The following is a 24911-nucleotide window of genomic DNA, read 5'->3' as shown; positions in this document are numbered from 1 at the left end:
GGACACAACATTTGCTTCTAACAAATTGACTGTCAGGGGAAATCAGTGATGATTAATTATCAACAAACACAATAATAGTTTTATGTCAGTACGTCTTAGTACTTTAGCTTTATTTGGATTATATGATTTTTTTTAATTTTATCAGTTTAACTTTAAAAACAATATTTGTTTGTTAATTTGTTTCTAAATTTAACTTACGCGTGCATTACAGTTTATTATTTTTTTTAACAACTTGAAAATTGAGCGTAGGCCTAAAAAGAAACAAACAACTATTATCATGAAACGATCTAATGATTTACAGCAGAAATACGATAGTATTTAAAAAAGCAGAATTGTGTGATAATGATTATCCAAAAGTTGTGTAGAATTTTCAATGTTGGAAAATGATTATCATAATTGATCGAATCGAAAAGAGAACGAGTTAATGAGATACGGGAAAGTGCTTTCCGGAAATAGAATACAAAACCAAAATAACAACTTGACTAAGTTGATCACTTGATGTAAAAGGCTTTACCTTAACTAGCCTACCCGTCCACCCGTCCATTGTTTTTGCTAAACACACTCAGATGACTGATAAGGGAGACCCTGCGGTGAGGCAGACGAATTTTCGAATCATAAAGTCCAGATTTCCTCAGTTGTTAATATCTTTCAAAATACTATGTTGATGCTTTTCGTATTTTCTTTATATTCTACCCACCGTCTTATGTAGATTATGTCTTTGCATTCCTAATAAGTATTCTCTTTTTGCATTTTTAATCGTAGGGGGAAATCAATTTGAATTTAGGAGAACTAGATTTGACGTCGGAAGACTTTTGGCTGGATGAGGTTGATGGTAAGAATGTAGCTGCAATAATGTAGCCCTCTCCGATTTTTTTTAATCTGATATTTTCAGGAGAGGGCTACAATTCCACTGCATCTCCATAATGGTGCGAATTTATTTTTTAGATACGGACGACTGCAGGCAAAATAAATTGTTTTTACATACAACTTACTTCCAATAAGACAGAATTTTTATTCACTATCAAAATCATAGCCCTTTATACGCGAAAACCAAGTAAAATAAATCTGCGTGTTTACCAGTCGTTCTCCTCAGCAGCCATGACAGTTCTCGCGTGATGTACTGAGACTTGCGCTTGAATTTTAGAATCACTTGATAACGCAAATGTCGGTGTTGATAAATGATTGTGTAGTGTGGTATCACTAAACTTCAATAAATAAAAGCATTCCATGTGACTTTTTTTCATAAACAGTAATATTTATGCTTAAAATAAGGGAAATCCTGTAAGATCTGCTCCCCTTGATCCCGAATTCTCATTGGTTGTCCCAAAATAAAATCAATCAAGGTCAGTAAACATGGCGGATAAATTCAAGTTGTGATGTTGACATACACGAAAAATAACCGATTTACGGATTGTTCTGTATAATTTTGGATCAATCCATGTCTTGCATAACTACATTTTGTGAGTTCAGGTAAGATATGTTAATAAAATACCCACTTACTGATAATTTGAGCCGAAATCTGTGCGGTAGTGAATCACTCCGCACTTGCACCATTACAGAGATCCTAAGGAGTTGTAGCCCTCTCCCAAAAAAAAAAAATCGGAGAGGGCTACATTATTGCAGCTAGTAAGAATGTATCTTAATATGTCCGACGGTGAAACCGTTAGGGCGAGCACAGTTAATTTTTTTTACAACTCTACACGCCTTTTCAAATGTCGTTTTACATTCTGCTTATGACATTACACTTTTCAGTAAACTCCTTTGGAGTGCGTTTACTGCATATCGTACATGAAAGTTCATCTTTTCAAAAGCGATATTGACTTTTGAAATATGGTACATATCGTTGCAGACTCCCAATGCATGGGATCGAGATTCCTAACTTCTCAGATTTTTCTGACAAAATATCCGAGCTGTTGAAGTGACAAAACGCACATACAAAGTCATGTTTACTGAGGAAGCAAACGATAGTATTGTGGCATGGAAATGGTATTAAATCGTTGTTTGTAATTTTTCCCAAGTAAGTTGTTGCTATGCTTAAGTCACCATGTTGCTATGCACAGCAAAGGATTATTGGGAGTTTGGAATTTTTTCACGTGGACCGATAAATTTTTTTTGAACAATGTGCAGATTTATACCCAATTTTCCTCCATTAGTACTTGTTGTCTATGGAGCTCGCTACGCGAGCAGTGCTTGTGCCGCCTCGCTGCGCTCGCTATTAGCCCTTTCACAATAACTGCGGTTCTGCTCTTTTGCAGGACAAAATATTCATGTTTGGTGAAGTTTTTGTTGATAGATTATTAAATGACATATATTAAACAATTGCTCTTAGGCCATATTTCACCAAAGTATATCATTTTGCCCTGCAAAGGAGTAGTACCACAGTTACCGTGAAACGGTCTATTGATGTCTAGATAGAAAAACGTAAAATACCAGTTCTTCTGAGAGATATAAAAAAAATTAATTAGAATTGCATATATATATTTTTTTAATGATGCTTGCTGAAATTGCATATATATATATTTTTAATGATGCTTGCTGAAAAGAACCTGCTGCCTTTTCAGAAGAACATTTGCATTGGAGAGTCAGAGCCCATACAATATAATTAGGGATGTCAAAATATTTATTTTCCTTAGTCGATTATTCAGTTGCATTATTCGAACGATAGTCGAATATTCGGAACATTTTCTGAAAATAAAATTTTATTTTAAACTTCACGGGTACATGACGTATTTGTAACTTAAAAACCCTTTTACATAAATTTATTTAAAAGGTAACCTCAAAATTAATGCAACGTAACGTGTGGATAGCATGATTATATGAAATAAATTTAGACACAATTCTCCAAACTGTATAATTTCCCCATCAATCAAATTCATAGATCGGCCTAAACAGTCAATTTATGTTTTAGTAAGCATTATTTAAAAATTGCCAGCCGATATTTTTAATTTTTTTTTTAGCTTATTATGAAATAAATAAAAATCAGGTGCTCGTGATATTGTTAAACAGTTAGATACTAGCTTATTCAATAGATTGCCCCGGTTATCAAAATGTCCTTAAAATGTAAGCGGATTGTTTTAATAATTATCGAAGTGGCAAAACTTGTCACGGTTATGGTGTTCCTTGGAATTGAGCAATCCTAAAATAACAAAATATAATTGGTACAGGGTATAAGATCAAGCCCAATTAATAGTTTTCCAAACAAAGTCCAGTAATTTGATGGGTAATTTATTACAAAAACAACACAGGCAGTATCTGACATATAATTCCCGTGGTAGTAAAGCACTTACAATTACTATACTTTCTATAAGTACATGGAAAGTCAATCGTTTTTTGTTGAGGGAAATTTTCGACTGTCTCTGAGGAAAGACAGTTTCTCAATTTTAAGATGAGAATTCCATCTCGTTATGATCACTCTTTTGTTGCATTTATTTATAATAATAATATTCGAATGTCGTTTCATTATTCGATCGTCGGTCCATTCGACTGATAGTCGAATAGTCGACTATTTGTTGACATCCCTAAATATAATGAAAGCGTGGTGTATCGTTGCACCCCTAACATATCTTCATTTTACTTTTTTTTAAACACATTTGCAACCCCAAAAATCTCCTATGGTCAAATTTCACCTCTTCTCCCTTTTTTCCATTCAATGAACATTAAGAAATCAGATGTAAAAAATTTTATTTAATACATTTTTAAAGAACTGATTTTTTAATGATTTTTTTCAATTAATAGGTAATTCAACATTCATTGTGTGTTAATGAATTGTGACATTATGATAAATTAAAGTTCTCTAAGAAGAGGTCATAAAAAGTGTTACAAAATAAAAAGTATGAAATATATGCTATTGACCATGTTGACATTGTAAACACAGGGATTGAAAAATCTTAGTTATTTCTGGTCATTTTCAGTACAATTCTTTAGTATCTGTCAAATTTTGCAGCACTCCATATAAACAGGAAAATTAAAGCATTTCACCATATAGTAAATGCAACTTTTGAAATGTAATTTTGAGATGGTCCTTAAAAATACCCAGACAGTAGATTTCCCTGAAACTTTGCATGTACACTGAAGTCAGTGTATGCTAAAGAGTTTCTCCATTGCACAGTCTCTATGGAAAAAAAAAAACCAAGTCAGACCCCTTATGTTAATAGCTACCCAGGTTACACTGTTTAACCTTGGTTGGAGTAGTTTAATTGTTTTTTTTTTTTTTTTTTTATTAAATCACTTCATTGTTTATAAAGCATAAACTGTCCCAACCCAGCTTATACAGAATAACGGGGGTAGCTGTTAAATTCATTCCTCAAATGTCACTAGTCCAACTGGGATAATTTCATCCAGTCTGCAGTAAAAGAACTATTTATTGTAAAGTCATTTTCCTGCCTCCCAAAATAGTAAAATGTTCAAAATCTCTAGAAATGTACACTGTTATTTATATTGATGAAAAAAAAACTTCATTAACAAGATATGGAATGGAAACAAATCATTGGCATTTTTGTCTTGTGACATTATACAGTTAAAGTATGTCATTGAGGGAGTTAGCAAGATTCCAGTTCTCCTCGGGAAATAGTCCTGGTCGAGGGGAACTGGAATCTTGCTAACTCCCGCAATGATATACTTTTAACTATTTTATTATACCGATACAAACGTAAAATTTAGAGGATTTAGATAGCGTGATTTCAACTATAGTATTTACAGAGCACAAACTTGCACAGGTACTCTATTCAGATATTTTATCTATATTTATCATTCTACACATTATATCGAAAGGTCATGCCCAAGCAAACCTGCGCTCTGTGTTATCCAATCAAAATACTAATGTTAAATACACTATATTCTTCCAAAAAATCTTTGATATTTTTAATTTATGTCATTTTCCTGATGTCATATCTAACTTAATGACATCATAGTTAATGAAAATATTTAATGCTTTAAAGTCTGCTTATATCTCTCTAGTTTAGAAAATTATTTTTGATTTCTCCATCAAAGTTTGAATTTGGGGGCAGATATTGGCTATTACAGGATATAGTCCTTTACCAGTCTCAAATTTTCCACAAATGAGCATATTTTATGCTATTCAAATGACATAGTATACCACACTATTTTTTTTTTCTTGTGTTGTCCTCTCTACAGAGGAGAAATTTTCTGTTGGATTAAGATTAATTAAGGTGGTTTTCCAAAATAAAACTTAGAGAAATTAGCAGTCTCACTGGACTGATTTGGGCAAATAATAGTCAGTACATCAAGATTTAGTCGAGGACTAACAGGCATATAATTTTATTAATTTTTGAACCATGTAATATGCCTCCACTCTGACTCTCCTATGCAAATATACATTTGACATGGAAGGAAAAGTGTTGTAGATGAAACACAACAGCAACTGTTGATAATGTATATTACATTCAGAATTTACAACCATTTGCACTGACTCCAAATTGTGCTTACAATTCACTGCACTTCATACTTTTTACTTGATATTTACTGTAACATTGTGCAATATAACATTTCAGAGCACATTATGCATACAATTCATAGCAATTCATACTTCCTTACTTGATGTATACTGTATCTTTGTGCAATATCAGGTATAACATTTAAAAGCATATTGTGCATACAATTCACTGCACTCCATACTTTTTTTTACTTGATTTTTACAATAGCATTGTGCAATATAACATTTCAGATCATATATATAATATTCATTGTGCAATATAACATTTCAGAGCATATTCATTGTGCAATATAACATTTTAGAGCATATTCATTATGCAATATAACATTTCAGAACATATTTATTGTGCAATATAACATTTCAGAGCATATTCAGAAGAACTTGGAAGATGAGGTCGTACAAGATGCTCTTAAAAAGGTAATTCTAATTATGGCAGGTAGGTATCTCTTACATAAGAGCGCTTAACGAGGTTCGCTCCTGAGCTTTTGAGCAGATTTTTATCTTAACCTATATTTCAAAAATTCTGCATGATGTTTTAATTCTTACAATAAATTTGGATTCTACAATGCCAATTTAACTATATTCAGTTAAAACTCCATGATTAAATTCAATACCAAAAGCATTGAATGAGGAACTATATTTTGTGGCGGAAGGTTTTTTTAGAAGAAAATGATCATTTTTTCTCTTTCGAAGTATTAAAAGTATGTTAAGTTTGGATTCCTATTTTTACATACAGTCTGCACATATAGTTATTTTGTGCAGTGGGTTGTTTTATACTGGTCCTAAATTATCTATTAAATAAACTGTCATGAATTCTATCATCATATTTGATAAATATAGCAAATATATTGTGAAAATGAAGGAAAAAAATAGCCCTAATTTAAGCTTAAAATTAGCACTATTTTGGGAATATCTAAAAATTAACATCACAGACCCCAACTTTTAAAATTATTTTATGAATATATACGATATTTTTAACCATTCTTCTTAAATTCAGTAAAATGTCATTACTTTTAAATGATTTTTTTGCTTGTTAAATTTTTAATGCCAGAAAAATGAAAATGTTTGAGTGCAAAAAGGTCAAATAATTGAACATGCGGAGTAATTTGAAAATTTCTTCGTTGTCACAAATTTTAATGTGTCTATTTAAGATGAAATAAGACTGTTTTTGTTCCCATAATTTATTTGAACAAAAAATATTGGAGGAAAAACTTTAAAAATTGATGTATGTGTAAGACGTATTTACAGTGCAAAAAGGTCAAACTAAATGCTCTGTAGTGCCAAAAGAAGCGCATTGACCCCCATTTTTTGTTTTGATTTTTAATAAAGCTATGTGTATAAATTCTAAAAATATACTTGGTAAAAAATTCTCATTACTTTTGATGGCAGGATCCAACCTCCTTAAAAAGCAAGTGTAGTGAACTCTACCAGCAACCCGTGAATGAAGAGAAAATTTTGGTGGTCTCAATCAATTTGATCAGTAATTCAGCTTATTTTTTCCACAGAAAAATTGGATCCACAATTCCCCTCAAATGCATATGGCTGCCCAATTAATGTTCTTGAGATAACCAAACAAATGATTACCCACCAAACAAGATCTTGCTTTACTAGAAATTGTTAAGAGTAGATAAAAGGATTTTCCATAAAATTTGCCATTTAAAATTACTGTATATAGGGTTATTTTCACCCTTTCAAACTAGCAAACAATTTCGCCCCGTTTGATTTTGTCCAGTCACAGTTTTGTTTAAAAATTATACTTTTTTTTTAATCTGCCCTGTCTTAAATTCATCCACTTGTGTGTAGAGCAAAAGGGGTGAAAATAAAACGGGGCAAAAATTTCCCTGTATACAGTAGTCAGCATTATGAAAATGCAACTAACATATGATGAATGATGTGATATCACAGTTTAGACCATATTTTGCAACCTGAAGAGAGATATAAGTTAAAAGTTTATAATTATCATAAAGGTTTTTGATGGTATCTAGTAAAAAAAAAATGCAACTGCACTTGCCTTGAATGGTCTTGCCATCAAACATATTATCATGTGATTAAGCTGCAACTTGTCACTATTTTCAGTTTATTGTAGCTATGCTGTATATAAATAAAGAAGTAACCATTTCTAAAGAAAAAGCAGTTAGTATTTACTGTTATAGTGGAGATTTACAGATGTTTCCCAAATGTTCTCATACTCTCAGGTGTTATTCCATTCCATACAAGCTTAATGAGATTATGTATAACATGCATAATACATGTATATATACATGTACCTACAAAGTATCTCCTTGAAAACTGATACTCTTGCAACCACATAAATACAAGCCAGTTCCACTTAAAACCCTAAATAAATTTTATCTCAATCCATGGAGTACTTTCTGATTCACAAACAAAATAAAGCAAGAAAAGAATAGAGTGAACAATGAGAAGAAACAGAACTAAAACAAAATATTTCAGGAACATATGTTGTATAAGTCTGCGTAAAAAATAAATAGTTCAATATTTGTTCAAATTTTTGTATTTCAGGGCACAGATTTGAGAACTTATGCTAAAGAAGTTGAAAGAGAGCTGCTGGATGTTGAAAATGCCTCAATACAAGACTGTATCCTTCAAATGGACACATTGAAACATGCATTAAATTACTTTGATATATTTATCAAAAGTTCCACTTGTTCATAACTGCTAAGATCTTATAACCCAGGACCTTCACAAATCCTGATGGGCATTTTGGTAGACAGTAGTTAAACCAAACCCTGGTGTGCATTTTGGCTTTCAGAAAAAAAATTATATTTAATGATTATTTGATAAGTTTTAATCTTAATTGCCAAACTTTGTGTTGAGGAGCCTGTATTTTAGGTTGTCCAGGTAAAAATTAGGGTTTGATTGATTTGATGTATATTGTTTTACGTCCCGTTCAAGAATTTTTCACTCATATAGAGACGTCACCATATACCTGTGAAGGGTTTCAAATTTAGACCTTTACTTGGCACTCAGGGCCATTGAGCAGTGAGGGTTCTTTATCGTGCCAACGTCTACCATGACATGGGGCCTCAGTTTTTAAGGTCTCATCCAAAAGACCTGCAACTTTCACTTCAAAGTGCCGAGCTCTTGGCGAAGGAATAGTTGCTACCTATTTATTGACTTAGGTCAGTTGCAGCCCTGATTCAAACACACGACCTTCCGATCATGGAGCGAGCGCTCTACCAACTGAGCTGCTTTGATGGTATTAGTTGAAAGGGGTTGAATATAAGCAATTTTAGAAGAAACTCACATTTTTTCTTTAATTTTATGAAGATATTAAGGAATGTGGAAACATTGCTAGTTTACACAAACAGATAGCAGCATGTGACACCATACTAGAGGTACACCATTTCTTTAAATCATTTCTTCTTTGATATACCTGTATTATGGTAAATGGAAGAAAGACGGGCATTGATATTGTTTGTTTGATGAACAATGTATTAATATACACATTATCTGACTCACTGTTTGTTGTGTACAGAGAATGGAGGAGATGCTGAATGGATTTCAGGGGGACCTGAGTAGCATCAGTAGCGAGATCCAAAGTCTCCAGGAACAGTCTGTCAGTATGAACATCAAGCTCAAAAACAGACAGGTAAAATCAAGCTCAAATAACAGACACAGGTACAGAGACAGGTAATATCAAACCAAAACAAACAGATATTAATATCAAACTCAATAAACAATAGATAATATCAAGCTCAGAAGTAGACAGGTACAATACGTGTAGTATCAAAACCAAAACAGGTAAAGTCGAGCTCAAAATCAGACAAGTAATATCAAGATCAACATCTTATTAATCTGAAAAATGGACAGGAAAGACAAGCTTAATAACGGTGTAATTTGAAACCATAAGAGACAGATATTATTAAGCTCAAAACTGACAAAGTGAATCAAAATCACTGATAGAGGCAAGATAAATCAGAATTCTATTTGCAATGGAGAACAGGTGAATTGGTTATTGTTTCTTGTCTCTAATTGTCTTTTATTTTCTCTTTTTGTCTGTGTAGCAATATCTTAAAAATAAATTTGATATCTGTCTGTAGTTTATGTACATTGATATCTGTCTGTAGTTTATGTACATTGATATCTGTTTGTGTGTCTGTCTGTAGTTTATGTACATTGATATCTGTTTGTCTGTCTGTAGTTTATGTACATTGATATCCGTTTGTCTGTCTGTAGTCTATGTACATTGATATCTGTTTGTCTGTAGTTTATGTACATTGTGTACATTGATATCTGTTTGTTTATTTGTCTGTAATTTATGTACATTGATATCTGTTTGTCTGTCTGTAGTTTATGTACATTGTGTACATTGATATCTGTTTGTCTGTCTGTAGTTTATGTACATTGATATCTGTTTGTCTGTCTGAAGTTTATGTACATTGTGTACATTGATATCTATTGTCTGTCTATAGTTTATGTACATTGATATCTGTTTGTCTGTAGTTTATGTACATTGTGTACATTGATATCTGTTTGTTTGTTTGTCTGTAGTTTATGTACATTGATATCTGTTTGTCTGTCTGAAGTTTATGTACATTGTGTACATCAATATCTGTTTGTTTGTCTGTAGGCTATATGAGGAGAGCTCAGTCAATATGTGAATGTAGTATATGTACATTGATATCTGTTTGTCTGTCTGTAGTATCTGTTTGTTTGTCTGTAGGCTGTGCGAGGGGAGCTGAGTCAATATGTGGATGTAGTATATGTACATTGATATCTGTTTGTCTGTTTGTAGTATCTGTTTGTTTGTCTGTAGGCTGTGCGAGGGGAGCTGAGTCAATATGTGGATGTAGTTTATGTACATTGATATCTATTTGTCTGTCTGTAGTATCTGTTTGTTTGTCTGTAGGCTGTGCGAGGAGAGCTGAGTCAATATGTGGATGTAGTTTATGTACATTGATATCTATTTGTCTGTCTGTAGTATCTGTTTGTTTGTCTGTAGGCTGTGCGAGGAGAGCTGAGTCAATATGTGGATGTAGTTTATGTACATTGATATCTATTTGTCTGTCTGTAGTGTCTGTTTGTTTGTCTGTAGGCTGTGCGAGGAGAGCTGAGTCAATATGTGGATGTAGTTTATGTACATTGATATCTATTTGTCTGTCTGTAGTATCTGTTTGTTTGTCTGTAGGCTGTGCGAGGGGAGCTGAGTCAATATGTGGATGTAGTTTATGTACATTGATATCTATTTGTCTGTCTGTAGTTTCTGTTTGTTTGTCTGTAGGCTGTACGAGGAGAGCTGAGTCAATATGTGGATGAAATGGTAATTCCTGAACAGATGATTAAGTAAGATAATTGTATTAAACATGAAATTTGAATGATTTTTTTAATTTTTTTTTTTAATTTTCTTTCATATATATTCCTTATCATATAAGTAATAAAAGTCCCCTTCCATTGTTATTAAAGAGAACTTTATTTTTATATGGAAACCATCTCACATTATGACACAAAAATTTCTCATTGTAAAAAACTGTGACGCATGTGTAAACAAGTAGTTGAATTCTGTCTTAGCCACATATTAGACACTCCTGTGACAGAGAGAGAATTTTTGGAGCAGCTACACGAACTGAATCATAAGATCAACTTTGTCAAGGAACAGTCCTTCAAGGATGCAAGGGCTTGTCATGATGTGAAAGATATCCTGGAAAAACTCAAGATTAAGGTAGTTCTTTGAATTTAAATACAATGTATAAATCAAATTTGATCAATATCATTTAAAAAATTGTTTTATCATGTTTATAGGCTATTTCCAAAATCAGAGAGTTTTTGATGCAGAAGATTTACTCATTTAGAAAACCTATGAGTAATTATCAAGTTCCCCAAAATGCCATGCTGAAATTCAGGTTTGTTTCAATTTATTTTTGGTTTTGTCATTTTCTGCATATTATTCAATTATAGATATATCAAATCGATACACTGAATTATTGTTTTACAATTATTTATAGATTTTTCAATGAATTCCTGATGGCTAATGAGAGACACGTTGCTAGAGAGATTCGAGATGAGTACTTAGATACAATGTCTAAAATCTACTACTCCTACTTCAAGGGTTACCTCAGTCGCTTGATGAAACTGCAGGTAGATATTTAGCTCTTCTGAGCCAAAGGCTCAAAGAACTAATGCTATGACCATTTGTGCAGTGTGCATAACTGGTTGGAACTTGGGCCATATCTCAGAACCCCTTGGTCAGTTTTTGTCTAATTTGTCACAGAGTATCCTTGGCCCAAGAGTTTTCATATTTACTATAATAGGGGATGTGACCCTTTATCAAGGGGAGATAATAATGGAAATAAAAACAAAAATAGTGGTTGCTAAGAAAAATCTTCTCAGGAACCAGTGGGCACATTATCACCAATCTTATGCATAATATGTTGTAGATTGAAAACTGTTCAAGGCATCACCCTGATGCAAAGGATGTGGTCTCAAGGTCAATTGAAAGTTGACTTAAAATTATGTTTTTTTTAAAATTTTGCCCCCTATAAGGACTAGGATAATCAAATCTTGTCAGTTGATGCATCTTAGGACCTCATGTCATGGTGACTCAAAAGTAAGTTTGGTGACCTACGTTTTGAATTTTACAGGTATTCATTTTTAATTTGATTTTGTTGCATATCTTGGACACTTTGAAGCTTATGATCATCAAAACTTATCAGTTTATGCATCATGGGACCTTGGAGTGTGTTAACCAAATGGTATTTCACTGTGTTGTACTTTCTGAATTTTTTGGTTAATCATTTTCAAAACATTAAAGGTCATCATTATGGATACTGAGGGGTTTAGATTCATCAAACCTTGTAAGTTGATGCATCTTGGGGTCATGAAACATTTTTATTAAAATGTAGATCACACTGACCTATGAGGCGCCGTTTTGGTATTTATTGCCATTAAGTGATATCATCTATTCGAATAGGTGATATCACCTATTCGAATAAGTGATAACACTCATTCAAATTGAATAGGTGATATCACCAATTTGAATAGGTGATATCACCTATTTGCATTTCTTACAACAATAAATAATGAATGCTCCCTTTCTCAAGACTATCTAGATTTCCAGTGGAACCAAGCAAATTCGGGCTGCCCCGTTTTCCCCTGTAATTGAGTCTGAGACATTTTAAATACCTTATGTTATCGACCCCTGTAAAGTTATATAAATTTTATAAATTATACCAAGCTGGGGTACAACAGAGTGGCATACCTTTCTCTCTTTATTATGTAAAGTTGGGCATTTTCCGTATGGAACAGTTACTATGTGTTTTTCCCGATTTTTCCTATAGTATACATTATAGATAAGTGTAATAAATATAATTTGTGAGCAAAACAAACTACAAATTCTACTGGGGTGCTTAAAACTAAATGCGAAGCTGTTATCCATTGTCTCCAAGAACAATAAGTTATAAAACGAAAGTGAAAGTAAATTATAGGCTATAGTCTTGGGAGCAGTTGTTGTTTCATAAATAATTTGAATAGGTGATATCACCTATTCGAATAAGTGATATCACCTATTCAAAAGGAATAAGTGATATCACCTATTCGAATAGGTGATATCACCTATTCAAATCAAATAGGTGATATCACTTAATGGAATAGGGGACATCACCAATTGAATAGGTGATATCACTTATTCGAATAGGTGATATCACCAATTGAATAGGTGATATCACCTATTCGAATAGGTGATATCACCTTTTGGCAGTAAATACCAAAACCGTGTCTCATACTGACCTACTTTTTTAATTTTGCAGGTATTCATTTTTAAATTGTTTCAGGGGCATATTTTGGGTCATTGTGAAGCCTAGGATCATCAAACCTTGTCAGTTGATGCATCCTAAGGCCTTGAAGTATATCAACCAAAAAAGTAGGTCACAGTGCCCTAATTTTGAAATTTTATGGCTATTTTTGAATATTTCAGATACTAATTGGCATAGTATCTTCAAACGTTTTCAGTTGATGCATCTTCAGTCCTGAGAGTGTGTTAACTAAAAAGTAGGTCACCATGACCTACCTTTGGAATTTCATGGTTATATTTAAATATTTCAGATACTAATTTGCTTAGAATCATTAAACTTTGTCAATTGATGCATCTGGTGTCCTTGGAGTGTGTCAACTAAAAAGTAGGTAACAATGACCTACTTTTGGAATTTCAGTGCTAAATCTAAATATTTAGGATACTAAGCGGCTTAGAAATAGAAGTGATAGGGTTGTACAATTGGACAGAAGAGCAATTCTAGGCCCTTGGGCCTCTTGTTTAATCTCATGACTCTCTTTAATAATATGCTTGGAATATATCTGTTACACAGTTATATGTTATAACTATTTATTTTATCTGAAAAATGTAAATTTAAAAAAAAAGAAAAGAAAAAGAACTTTTAATGTTTTAACATCCATACACATGTACAAATGGAAAATGATCTATGGTCTTTACATGTATGGGAATTTGGTTGTTTTTTATATTTGCATACACAATAACTTTTGTTTGTCCATTGTTATTGAATTCAAATCTGACAATTTCAAAACAAAAAATTCCAATCTATGCATAAACCCTTTAGTGGGAATGAGAATTCATTCTGCCCACAGTGTTTTAGTTCAGTGTATTATTATATTTTTTTCTGATCTTCAGTTTGAAGAAGTGGCTGACAAAGATGACTTGATGGGAGTGGAGGACACAGCCAAGAAAAGTATCCTCAGTTTAATTTACATTTATAGCTCACCTGAGCCGAAGGCTCAAGTGAGCTTTTCTGATCGAAATTTGTCCGTTGTCTGTCGTCGTTGGCGTTGTCGTAAACTTTTCACATTTTCATCTTCTTCTCCAGAACTACTGGGCCAATTTCAATCAAACTTGGCACAAAGTATCCTTGGGTAAAGGGGATTCAAGTTTGTTCAAATGAAGGGCCACGCCCCCTCCAAGGGGAGATAATTACGAAATATCAAAAAATTAATGGCATTATTGAAAAATCTTCTTCTCAAGAACCAATGGGCCAGGAAAGATGAAACTCATGTGGAATTATTGTCAGGTAGTGGAGACTCAAATTTGTTCAAATCATGACCCCCGGGGGTAGGGTGGGGCCACAATGGACGATCAAAGTTTTACATAGGGATACAGTATATAGGAAAAATCTTCAAAAATCTTCTTCTCAAGAACAGCAAAGCTATGATTGGTCATATTTATATGGAAGCATCCTCAGGTGGAGTAGATTCAAATTTGTTCAAATCATGACCCCCGGGGGTAGGGTGGGGCCACAATGGACAATCAAAGTTTTATGTAGCAATATATAGGAAAAATCTTCTTCTCAAGAACAGCAAAGCAATGATTGGTAATATTTAAATGGAAGCATCCTCATGTAGTGTAGATTCAAGTTTGTTCAAATCATGACCCCCAGGGGTAGGGTGGGGCCACAATGGACGATCAAAGTTTTACATAGGTGTATATAGGAAAAATTTTCAAAAATCTTCTTCTCAAGAACAGCAAAGCTATGATTGGTCATATTTATTTGGAAGCATCCTCAGGTGATGTGGGTTCAAGTTTGTTCAAGTCATGACCCCCGTGGGTAGGGTGGGGCCACAATGGAAGATTAAAGTTTTAATTAACATAGGAGTATATAGGAAAAATCTTCAAAAATCTTCTTCTCAAGAACAGCAAAGCTATGATTGGTAATATTTATATGGAAGCATCTGCAGGTGGTGTAGATTCAAATTTGTTCAAATCATGACCCTCGGGGGTTGGGTGGGGCCACAATGGACGATCAAAGTTTAACATAGGAGTATATGTATAGGAAAAATCTTCAAAAAACTTCTTCTCGAGAACAGCAAACTTATGATTGGTCATATTTATTTGGAAGCATCCTCAGGTAGTGTAGATTCAAGTTTGTTCAAATCATGACCCCCGGGGGTAGGGTGGGGCCACAATGGACAATCAAAGTTTTATGTAGCAATATATAGGAAAAATCTTCTTCTCAAGAACAGCAAAGCTATGATTAGTCATATTTATATGGAAGCGTCCTTAGGTGGTGTAGATTCAAGTTTGTTCAAATCATGACCTCCAGGGGTAGGGTGGGGCCACAATGAAAGTTCAAACTTGTAGAGAAAAAAAGTCAAAGTTAGTCAAAAAATCATGTAAGCATCCTTAGTGTAGATTTAATTTTGTTCAAATCATACCCCCCCCCCCCTTCCCACTTTAAGGGTAGGTTGGGACCACTTATGCATTTAAGCTTTTCAATACTAAACAGATTTTTCCTCTTTTCCTAGCCACAGTGCTCAGGTGAGCAATGTGGCCCCTGGGCCTCTTGTTTATTAAACAGGCATGCTTATTCACTTGTTTAGTTGACAGGCATGCTTATTCATTGTAGCCAGATAGCTCAGGTGGTAAAGCCTAAAGCACCTTTCTAGGTCTGTAGTAGTTTTTCCCTAATGTATTGCTGATAAACTATAAAACTGGCAGATTAAAGAACAACAGATTGCTTAAAGAAAGTGACGTAATCAGAATGATATTTATTGCTTATACTAGACTGAACAAGGGCATTCCAAAGGATACTCTAGATTTTCTTAACAAATAGGTTTCTTCAGCTCCAAACCGGCCCTGAAGAATCGCTCAACAGTTTTTACCCTCGGCAACAGAGGGGAGGTTTTAACAGCGAGACTGGAGGACCCCATTATTGTCCCTCATGCCCAGCAGAAGTCAGACACAAAGGTACATGTTTATTGTTATACTTTTCAAAGGATTAAAACATTGTTTTGGGTTATACATGTATTATGTAAATAATGCATGTTTTGTAGGGTAACAGTTGAAATCGACACCCCCAAGAGAAAACCATTGTCAACCTCTGCTGACATGTCAGTTGACAATAGTTTTCTTTCAGGGTGTCTAACTGTTACCCTCCAAAACATGTACTATTTATTTTATTCTACTGAATGTCTGATTGATAAATAAAAAGTCTGAAATTGTCATTCTGAATCAGATCTCTTTTTGAAAGGCATTTAAACACGCTATTTACATTTTTCTCAATGGGAAAGCTTAAAAATTATATACCAACCTCTCAACTGTTTGTTTGGTACTCAGAAATGGCTTATTCTTCAATAATTTTGTTATTCGCAAACATTTTACTTCTGTTTGTTGTTTTTACGATCAGTCTTATGTGGATCAAGCTATTATTAATATCCTGTTTGTTCAGCTCAAATGCACAACTGATGTGTTGAGAATTCTACAGCGAACCATACAAACATAATTACACACATGACATTATTGATATTATTCTGTTACCCGTTGCCAAGTGTGTTGCAGATGCTGAGTGTGACATTAAAAATTGATTAATGCTTCTAAACTAACCAGATTCATTATTTAACATGGAAGTATAATATTAGAAATTATACATGTAGATAGAAATAACTTTATGTTTTCAAATAGATGCCATGTACAAGGGAGACAACTACTTTTTATTATTTGTATTGAATTGTTTAATAGCAGAGTCATTGAAGTTGTTGTTTGTTAACATTTTGGTGATTCAGTGTCAATTCTTTTGAGCTCAGTTTGAATGAGAATTTTTTTCTCAGAGTGTATGACATCTTGATAAAGTAACTGTGTTATTATGATTAAAATTATTTTTGCAGTTTAATTTTGAGAGTTTGTTTCGGAGTTTACACTATGCCCTGATGGACAACTGCTGCAGAGAGTACCTATTCTTAGTAGATTTTTATATGGCATCAGGCACAGCCGCCCTGGACCTATTTAATGCCATCATGTCAAAAACCTTACAAACCTATCTGGTAAGTACAGCTGTATCTGTTAAAACATAGCCAAATAAAGGTGTACAATATACTTCTATACCTTGGACTGTCTTTTCCTCTTTGTCCAGAAATCAATGGAGGACCATGTAACAGAGTGCTACGATTCTATCGCCATTTTCCTATCCATACACATAGTTCACAGGTTTAGAAGTATCATGCACAAGAGAGGGGTACCTGCTCTAGACAGGTAGGCAAAAAGCCCTCTGTCGGGTATTTTTAGATTTCCTGAATTACTTGTCATTGTTACATGTACTGTTAAGTTTGAAGTAAACAACACCATCTCTGTCAAGTCATGTGTTGTAGTCTTCATTGTTAATGTATTAATATTTGAATGTATTTCTCAGAAATCACTGGAGCACATTTAAATAGGAAAATGTTTCTATCTCAGATTTGTACAATATTTTATTAGACATAACATTTACATACTTTATTTTTGACTTTTTAGGTATTGGGATACCCTTCTAGGTGTCATGTGGCCTAGATTTGAGACAGTTTTGCATCTTAACATACAGAGTGTGAGGGATGTTGACCCACAGAAGTTTGGACACATTGACAACAGACCACATTATGTAAGTGTAACAGTTAACATATTAGTCATAACATGCAACTTTTAGAACATTGTATAATTCATGTAAATATTACTCTGTAATTGTTTCTACAATTTTTGGGAAAGGTAAATTTACATGTAAGTTAACATATTTTGATGAATTCTTATTCTCTTAGAATCCATATGAACTATAAATGTATAAAAGCTACATGTACTGCAAAATATGTGCATACTATGCTATATATGTGTGTTTGGAAAAAATAATTCTTTGACACAAGTTTGATTTTATCTATGTACAGTTATTGTGACTTTTTGTAGATCACCAGGAGGTATGCTGAGTTTTCAGCAGCCATTGTGGGGATCAATCAGTCATTCCCTGATGAACGAGTCCATAACCTGCTTGAACAGTTACAAACAGAAGTGGAAAACTTCATTTTAAAAATGGCTGCTGAGTTCCCCTTAAGGAAGGAGCAGCTTATTTTCCTCATCAATAATTACGACATGATGTTAGGTGTGCTCATGGTAAGACTTTTTGAACAAAGAGAAAGGAAATTTCAAAATTGGATGTTTTATTAACTAATTTAATGACACTGCTGTTTGAGTGAAGAATGAAGAAATATCATCTTTTTCGGTTCTTTAAATGAGATTGATTGATTTGACAATGATTTATGATTTAGCATGCATCTGCTACTAAGTTTAGACAGGTAAATTTTCATATTTACTCCTGTAATCTGACATTGAACATATAGTTTACCCCAGAAATGCTTGCTTCTAAATGCAAATCATCATCTATTTATAATCCCAAACATCTTCATTATTTCTGATGAAAAAAGCAAAATGAAAGGTTCTGTTCATTTATATATACTTTTTTATAAATATAAATTTCTGTAAATTTTACAGCTAGCTTTCTTTCTTTTCATAATTATAATTCTTTAATGTAAAATACTTGTTTAATTGTGAATATTTGTTTAATTCTCCATGCATTGACTAGTTGCATTTATCTGCTTTAGTCAACAAATGCAATCCTTGAAACCAAATTCACTCCAATATAAAAGCATTGTATTCTACAAATGAAAACAAATATTAAAATCAATTTTCCATACAGTGTATACATGTATATACAGATAATCTTAGCTATAAAAGAGTTTAAGTCGTGAATTTTTGTCTCTTGGTACTTTTTCTTCTCCTTCTTCCAGTAATGTGCTGGGCTCCAAAGTTGGGCATTTTCACACATATTCTTTCCTTTTTCCATCTTTCTTGTGGGTACACAAACACATACAAATCAGTATATAGGGAAAGAGCTGATTAATTTTACATTCAACACTTTTCCAATGTATGCCTCCTTCAAAAAATGCATTTCATGTATCTGTCAAATGTTGACTTCAGTGATAGAACATGACATCACATTCATAAGCTGTTTGAGAAAATGATTTTAAAAAATAACACCAAGTATCAAGTGGTAATAAAGGAATTTACTAAATATAAACATAAGAAAGATAAATACATGTATGTTTGATAAGCATTAATTTTTATGTTATCATTTTTTGAATTTCAGTGTGTCATGAATACATGAGCTTTGCATACAAATTTTCATCATAGATTATTAATTTAAATTAAAGGACAAGGTATGGTAACGACCGAATCTGGCCCCTTATTTGATTTTAAAAATCAGAACACAGTTAAAATTGTGATAGTTTGTAGTTAAGAACTTAAAATGATGCTTGTTTTAAAACCAGCACTAATTTTGATTCACGGCTTACCTTGAGGGCACAAGAGGGTGCAAAAATAGGACATTTTCCCAAATTTCATCAATTCTGATCGAATTTTGTGAAATTTGAGATACTTTTCACTTCGGGAAACATAGAGCACAAGCTTGCCTATCTGAGATTTTTATACATAAGATGCATCTGATACTAGTGTATGAAATATATAAATTTGATAGATAGGCAAGCTTGTGCTCTATGTTTTCTGAACCAAAATGTGCTGTAAAATGGATGAAAATTTGCATAAAAATGAGAAAATTCGGAAATTGACATATTTTTCAACCTTCCTGTGACCTCTGTGTATCCCAGAACTTGAGTAACCAATACTCAATTTGTGGCAGGGGTGACAACAGGTTTTTAACTGATAAATTGTTGCATCACTCTAAAAGACACCCTGAACCGGGGGCCAAAAAGGGGTCTAAGCCTATCTTGTCCTTTGTGTGTATACCTGTATGATAAATGACACGGTGCAATGCAAAAGATGATAATTCAATGCTTTAATCTGGGACAATTATAAAAAAAAAAAATTTCAAAGGTAAGTAAAAAATCTCTGTTTTTGTTTAATCTAAGATTGTTCACAGTGTCTAATTTGTATCTAAGACAACACATACATGTATATGTAGACTCTGTATACTATCTATTATTAGAAATGCTGCTGATTTTTACAGTATGTTTTAAGAAATGGATTACACCCTATGAGAATATTTATCTGTAATTGTTTATTATTTATCTGTAATTGTTTATTATTTATCTGTAATTGTTTATTATTTATCTGTAATTGTTTATTAGGAGCGAACGGCAGAAGAATCCAAGGAGTCGGAGAGTTTTAAGGAACTGCTGACAGCTCGAACTCAGGAGTTTATAGAGGAAGTGTTATCGCCTCACTTTGGTGGAATGATTTCATTTGTCAAGGACAGTGAGAGTATCATAGAAAGGGCTGGTGTGGAAGCACTAAGACCTGATGAGAGTATGTATTTGATAAACCTCAGTATTTCTAGCTGCATTAGTCAATTACCTGAAGGAAGCTTACCTGTACTTCATCCATAAAGTCTTTCTATCTGCTTGTATGAAATTGTAGACTATGAATAGATAATAACACATAGATTTCCATAACTCATACAAGTTAGTGGCTGGGTTTTTTTTTTTCAACCCAAGTTCCTTAATTTTTTTAATTGTAAAAAGACACAGGGCTTGGTAAGTGTCTTCTTACTGTTGAAAAAATTAAGGAGTTTGGGTTGGAGAAAAATGGGTAACTAATATGCACAAGTTATGGAACCTTTTTCTCTCTTTGAAAAAACTGAATTTCTTCGAAGTTTGTGTACATCATTACTTCCCAGATCATGGCAAACAATCAAATCCTTCACAGATTAATATGACAACCAATTAAATGCTTGCTAGGGTTTCTGTAACATATGTAAGAGGAAAAAAAAGAATCACTGTGTAGTAGTATGAAGCATATAGTGGTAATGGGAGAAATGTAGTTCAATTTTTACATTTTCTATGAAAAGATGGAAAAAATTCATATTAAATAAATAAATACTAATAACAGTCTTTCCATGCTAAAACTGTATTTCAAAAGAGATGTCTTAAAGATCCATTAAATAATATTTTGGTGTAGCATTCCTTTTTGAGGACCCTGGTGTAGCATTCCTTTTTGAGGACCCTTTATATCCTAATAAAAAATGTTTCTTGGACTTTGAGAAAATGATATAGCTAAAGGAGTACATAATTATTAAAAATTACTTTATTCATTTTTAACATAGGTTATGTGCTTTTTTTACCCAGGAAAAATCTTTATCTTTAGACAACAAAGTACGATAAAGAAAAATATGTTTGCTAACTTAAATGGGGAAAATACATGCAAATATTTACATTTGCTATGTTTTTCTACTAAGCCAACCGTGAAATTGATTTGAATGTAATTTTCGTGTATACTCACGCATAGAAATATGCACGGAGAAACTCGCTCTAAAGTGACGTCACAATGAACTACAGAGACATAAATAAAAATGTAACGAAATAGGGCAGCGAATAATTCAAACATTGAGTATATTTTTGTGCTTTTGAACATGTAAAATGTAAATATAAGGAATATTTTTAAGTTTAGTGTGAATTATTGGTGTGTAAATCACACAGATTTGCACGTAGGCATATTTTTCATGAAGCACTTGTGCGCTTCATGAAATATGCCTGTGTGACAAGTCTGTGTGATTTACACACAAATAACTCACACAAAATTTAAAAACATTCCTTAAATAAAGTTTTGAATTACTATATCTTAGTCAAATATGATGTTTAGAATACTGTATATCACTTTTTATTTGCGAGAACTTTATTTTCGCATAACTACACCAGACCCTCTGCTCGCAAAAATGTTATTCTTGTGTATAATTCTTCTATTAAAGATTATATAGAGCAATAACCAAAATTCTTGAAAATTTTGTTTCACTTATAAATACTAAACAATAATCTCGCAAAAAAAGGTTGTGAGAGATGGTTGGATCTCTATAACATCAGTGATCTGAAAATAGTTTGAGATTTTATAATGCTTGTATCTAACAACAAGAGAAAAGGAGCTGAAATCATTACATTTCAGGAAGAGTACAGTCCATTGTACGTGGATTTAACACTGAAATCATTACATTTTAGGAAGAGTACAGTCCATTATGTGTGGATTTAACACTGAAATAATCTCATTTCAGGAAGAGTACAGTCCAATGTGCGTGGATTGAACACTGAAATAATCTCATTTCAGGAAGAGTACAGTCCAATGTGCGTGGATTTAACACTGAAATAATTACATTTCAGGAAGAGTACAGTCCATTGTTCATGGATTTAACACTGAAATCATTACATTTCAGGAAGAGTACAGTCCATTATGTGTGGATTTAACACTGAAATAATTACATTTCAGGAAGAGTACAGTTCATTGTACATGGATTTAACACTGAAATAATTACATTTCAGGAAGAGTACAGTTCATTGTACATGGATTTAACACTGAAATAATTACATTTCAGGAAGAGTACAGTTCATTGTACATGGATTTAACACTGAAATAATTACATTTCAGGAAGAGTACAGTTCATTGTACATGGATTTAACACTGAAATCATTACATTTCAGGAAGAGTACAGTTCATTGTACATGGATTTAACACTGAAATCATTACATTTCAGGAAGAGTACAGTCCATTATGTGTGGATTTAACACTGAAATAATTACATTTCAGGAAGAGTACAGTTCATTGTACATGGATTTAACACTGAAATCATTACATTTCAGGAAGAGTACAGTCCATTATGTGTGGATTTAACACTGAAATAATTACATTTCAGGAAGAGTACAGTTCATTGTACATGGATTTAACACTGAAATAATTACATTTCAGGAAGAGTACAGTTCATTGTACATGGATTTAACACTGAAATAATTACATTTCAGGAAGAGTACAGTTCATTGTACATGGATTTAACACTGAAATAATTACATTTCAGGAAGAGTACAGTTCATTGTACATGGATTTAACACTGAAATAATTACATTTCAGGAAGAGTACAGTTCATTATGTGTGGATTTAACACTGAAATCATTACATTTCAGGAAGAGTACAGTTCATTGTACATGGATTTAACACTGAAATAATTACATTTCAGGAAGAGTACAGTTCATTGTACATGGATTTAACACTGAAATAATTACATTTCAGGAAGAGTACAGTTCATTGTACATGGATTTAACACTGAAATAATTACATTTCAGGAAGAGTACAGTTCATTGTATGTGGATTTAACACTGAAATAATTACATTTCAGGAAGAGTACAGTCCATTGTGCGTGGATTTAACAGTGACTGGAAAAGAGCTCTAGAACTGATCAATGGAGATGTAATGAGGGCATTTACAAATTTCAAAAACGGTACCCAGATTTTACAGGTAATAGAATATGTTTATTAAAAAAACAAGGAAAATTGTAAAGTAATTTGCTTGATCATAAAATAAAAATGATATGATGTTTATTTTACTTTATAGCCTATAAAAATCTCATTTTCTCTGTCAGTCTTCAGTGCAGTGACCTCCCCCAGAATCAGCCGCTTGTTAGTACCAGGTTCATGTAATTGTAACATACTAAACAATATATCTGAATATTATTATTTTTTTATTTCAGGGAGCCTTAACTCAGTTGATTCAATATTACCACAGATTCCAAAAAGTGCTGGGACAGGGACCATTCAAAAATATGCAAATTAGGAATGAACTCATTAATATTCATCATGTGATGGTAGAAGTCAAGAAATATAAACCAACATTTTAGGAGCTTAAATTAAAGAACTGTGTCAGATTAAGGATGGGTGTGTTATACAATGTAGTACCAGGTCACATTGTATACATGTATTTACTAAGATTAGAACATAATGGAAGTGTGCAACTACATGTACATCTTCATGTGATGAATGTTTTTCTCAGTGCAATATTTTATTTTGGAAAAAAAATTGTGCAAGTACATATATGTTTCAAAAATATACATACTTGATAAATTAATTGAGCAGTGAAAAATATCTGGACTTTTCTTGTTTTTTTTTTTAGCTCTATTGGTCAGAGACCAGAAGAGCTTATGCGATAGTAAGGCGTCCGTTGTCCATCCGTCTGTCTAGCTGTCTGTCTGTAAATCCATCTGTAAACAATTTTTCAAAATGCTACTCCTCCTACAGTTTTTAACTGATTTCAATATAACTTGGCACACAAGTAGACTACATTAAGGTTCATAATTTTGATTATCGGGTTTTGATTTTGATGAATGGTGTTGCCATGGTTACTAAAAAAGAAATTTCTATGAAATACTTTTAAAATACTTCTTTTCCTACAGTTTGGTCTGATTTTAATATAACTTGGCCTGCAAGTAGACTACATGTACATTGAAATGCATAATTATCTTCATCGTTTTTTTTTTATTTTGATGAATGATGTTGCCATCGTTACTAAATTCAAAATTTCTGTAAAATTCTTTTAAAAGGCTACTCCTCCTACAGTTTTATTCTGATTGCAATAAATCTTGCCACAAAAAAGAGACTAAACTAAGGATCATTATTCTGTTTATTGCTATTGCAAAGTTTCAAGTCCACTTTTCTCTTCCTTTGTTACAAGTTCAAACCAGTAGAGCTACAGTCTTGTCAGAGACTTCTGGTTTTATCTCTAAGATAATTAAGTAAAATATATGCCAAAAGCAGTTCCTTATACAAGTAATTTTATTTTTCCTCTGGCTGCTGGCATGACTGACTGTCTGTCTGTCAGTGAGAAAATTATGTCAAGGCTCTTACTTTGTAACCTTAATTATTAGATTGGCTTGAAACT

At 32.9% G+C, this 24911-nt stretch overlaps 1 protein-coding gene across 2 annotated transcripts; it reads left to right on the top strand.

Annotated features, from left to right (window-relative positions):
- Positions 1–492: 492 nt before the first annotated feature.
- LOC133172962 (vacuolar protein sorting-associated protein 52 homolog) lies at positions 493–24116 on the top strand. 2 transcript variants are annotated; one of them, XM_061307824.1, is made up of 20 exons: positions 493–590; positions 763–832; positions 5817–5869; positions 7973–8048; positions 8741–8808; positions 8949–9062; positions 10695–10756; positions 10982–11132; positions 11213–11313; positions 11416–11548; positions 14091–14148; positions 16024–16157; positions 17075–17230; positions 17320–17438; positions 17697–17820; positions 18117–18320; positions 18476–18502; positions 20351–20528; positions 23377–23495; positions 23728–24116. In XM_061307824.1, the coding sequence occupies exons 1-20, from the start codon at positions 567–569 to the stop codon at positions 23872–23874; spliced, it is 2118 nt and encodes a 705-aa protein (XP_061163808.1). In that variant the 5' UTR covers positions 493–566; the 3' UTR covers positions 23875–24116. The 2 variants fall into 2 exon arrangements, with proteins under 2 accessions (XP_061163808.1, XP_061163809.1); XM_061307825.1 differs by lacking the exon at positions 18476–18502 and having other exon boundaries at positions 494–590.
- Positions 24117–24911: the final 795 nt, after the last annotated feature.

This window comes from Saccostrea echinata, unplaced genomic scaffold (assembly GCF_033153115.1).
Source record: "Saccostrea echinata isolate AGI-Se365-2 ecotype Australia unplaced genomic scaffold, CSIRO_AGI_Sech_v1 ptg000056l, whole genome shotgun sequence".
In the NCBI taxonomy this organism is placed as follows: domain Eukaryota; kingdom Metazoa; phylum Mollusca; class Bivalvia; order Ostreida; family Ostreidae; genus Saccostrea; species Saccostrea echinata.
Note: the sequence above shows the minus strand (reverse complement) of the source record. Positions and strands in the feature narration are given on the sequence as shown.

Excerpts from the sequence above, each read along its gene's own strand:
- LOC133172962 (XM_061307824.1), top strand. The coding sequence starts at position 567 with ATGACTGATAAGGGAGACCCTGCG. Across the intron at positions 11,314-11,415 it reads AATGCCATGCTGAAATTCAG|ATTTTTCAATGAATTCCTGA; the intron begins GTTTGTTTCAAT and ends AATTATTTATAG. Across the intron at positions 17,821-18,116 it reads TTGACAACAGACCACATTAT|ATCACCAGGAGGTATGCTGA; the intron begins GTAAGTGTAACA and ends GACTTTTTGTAG.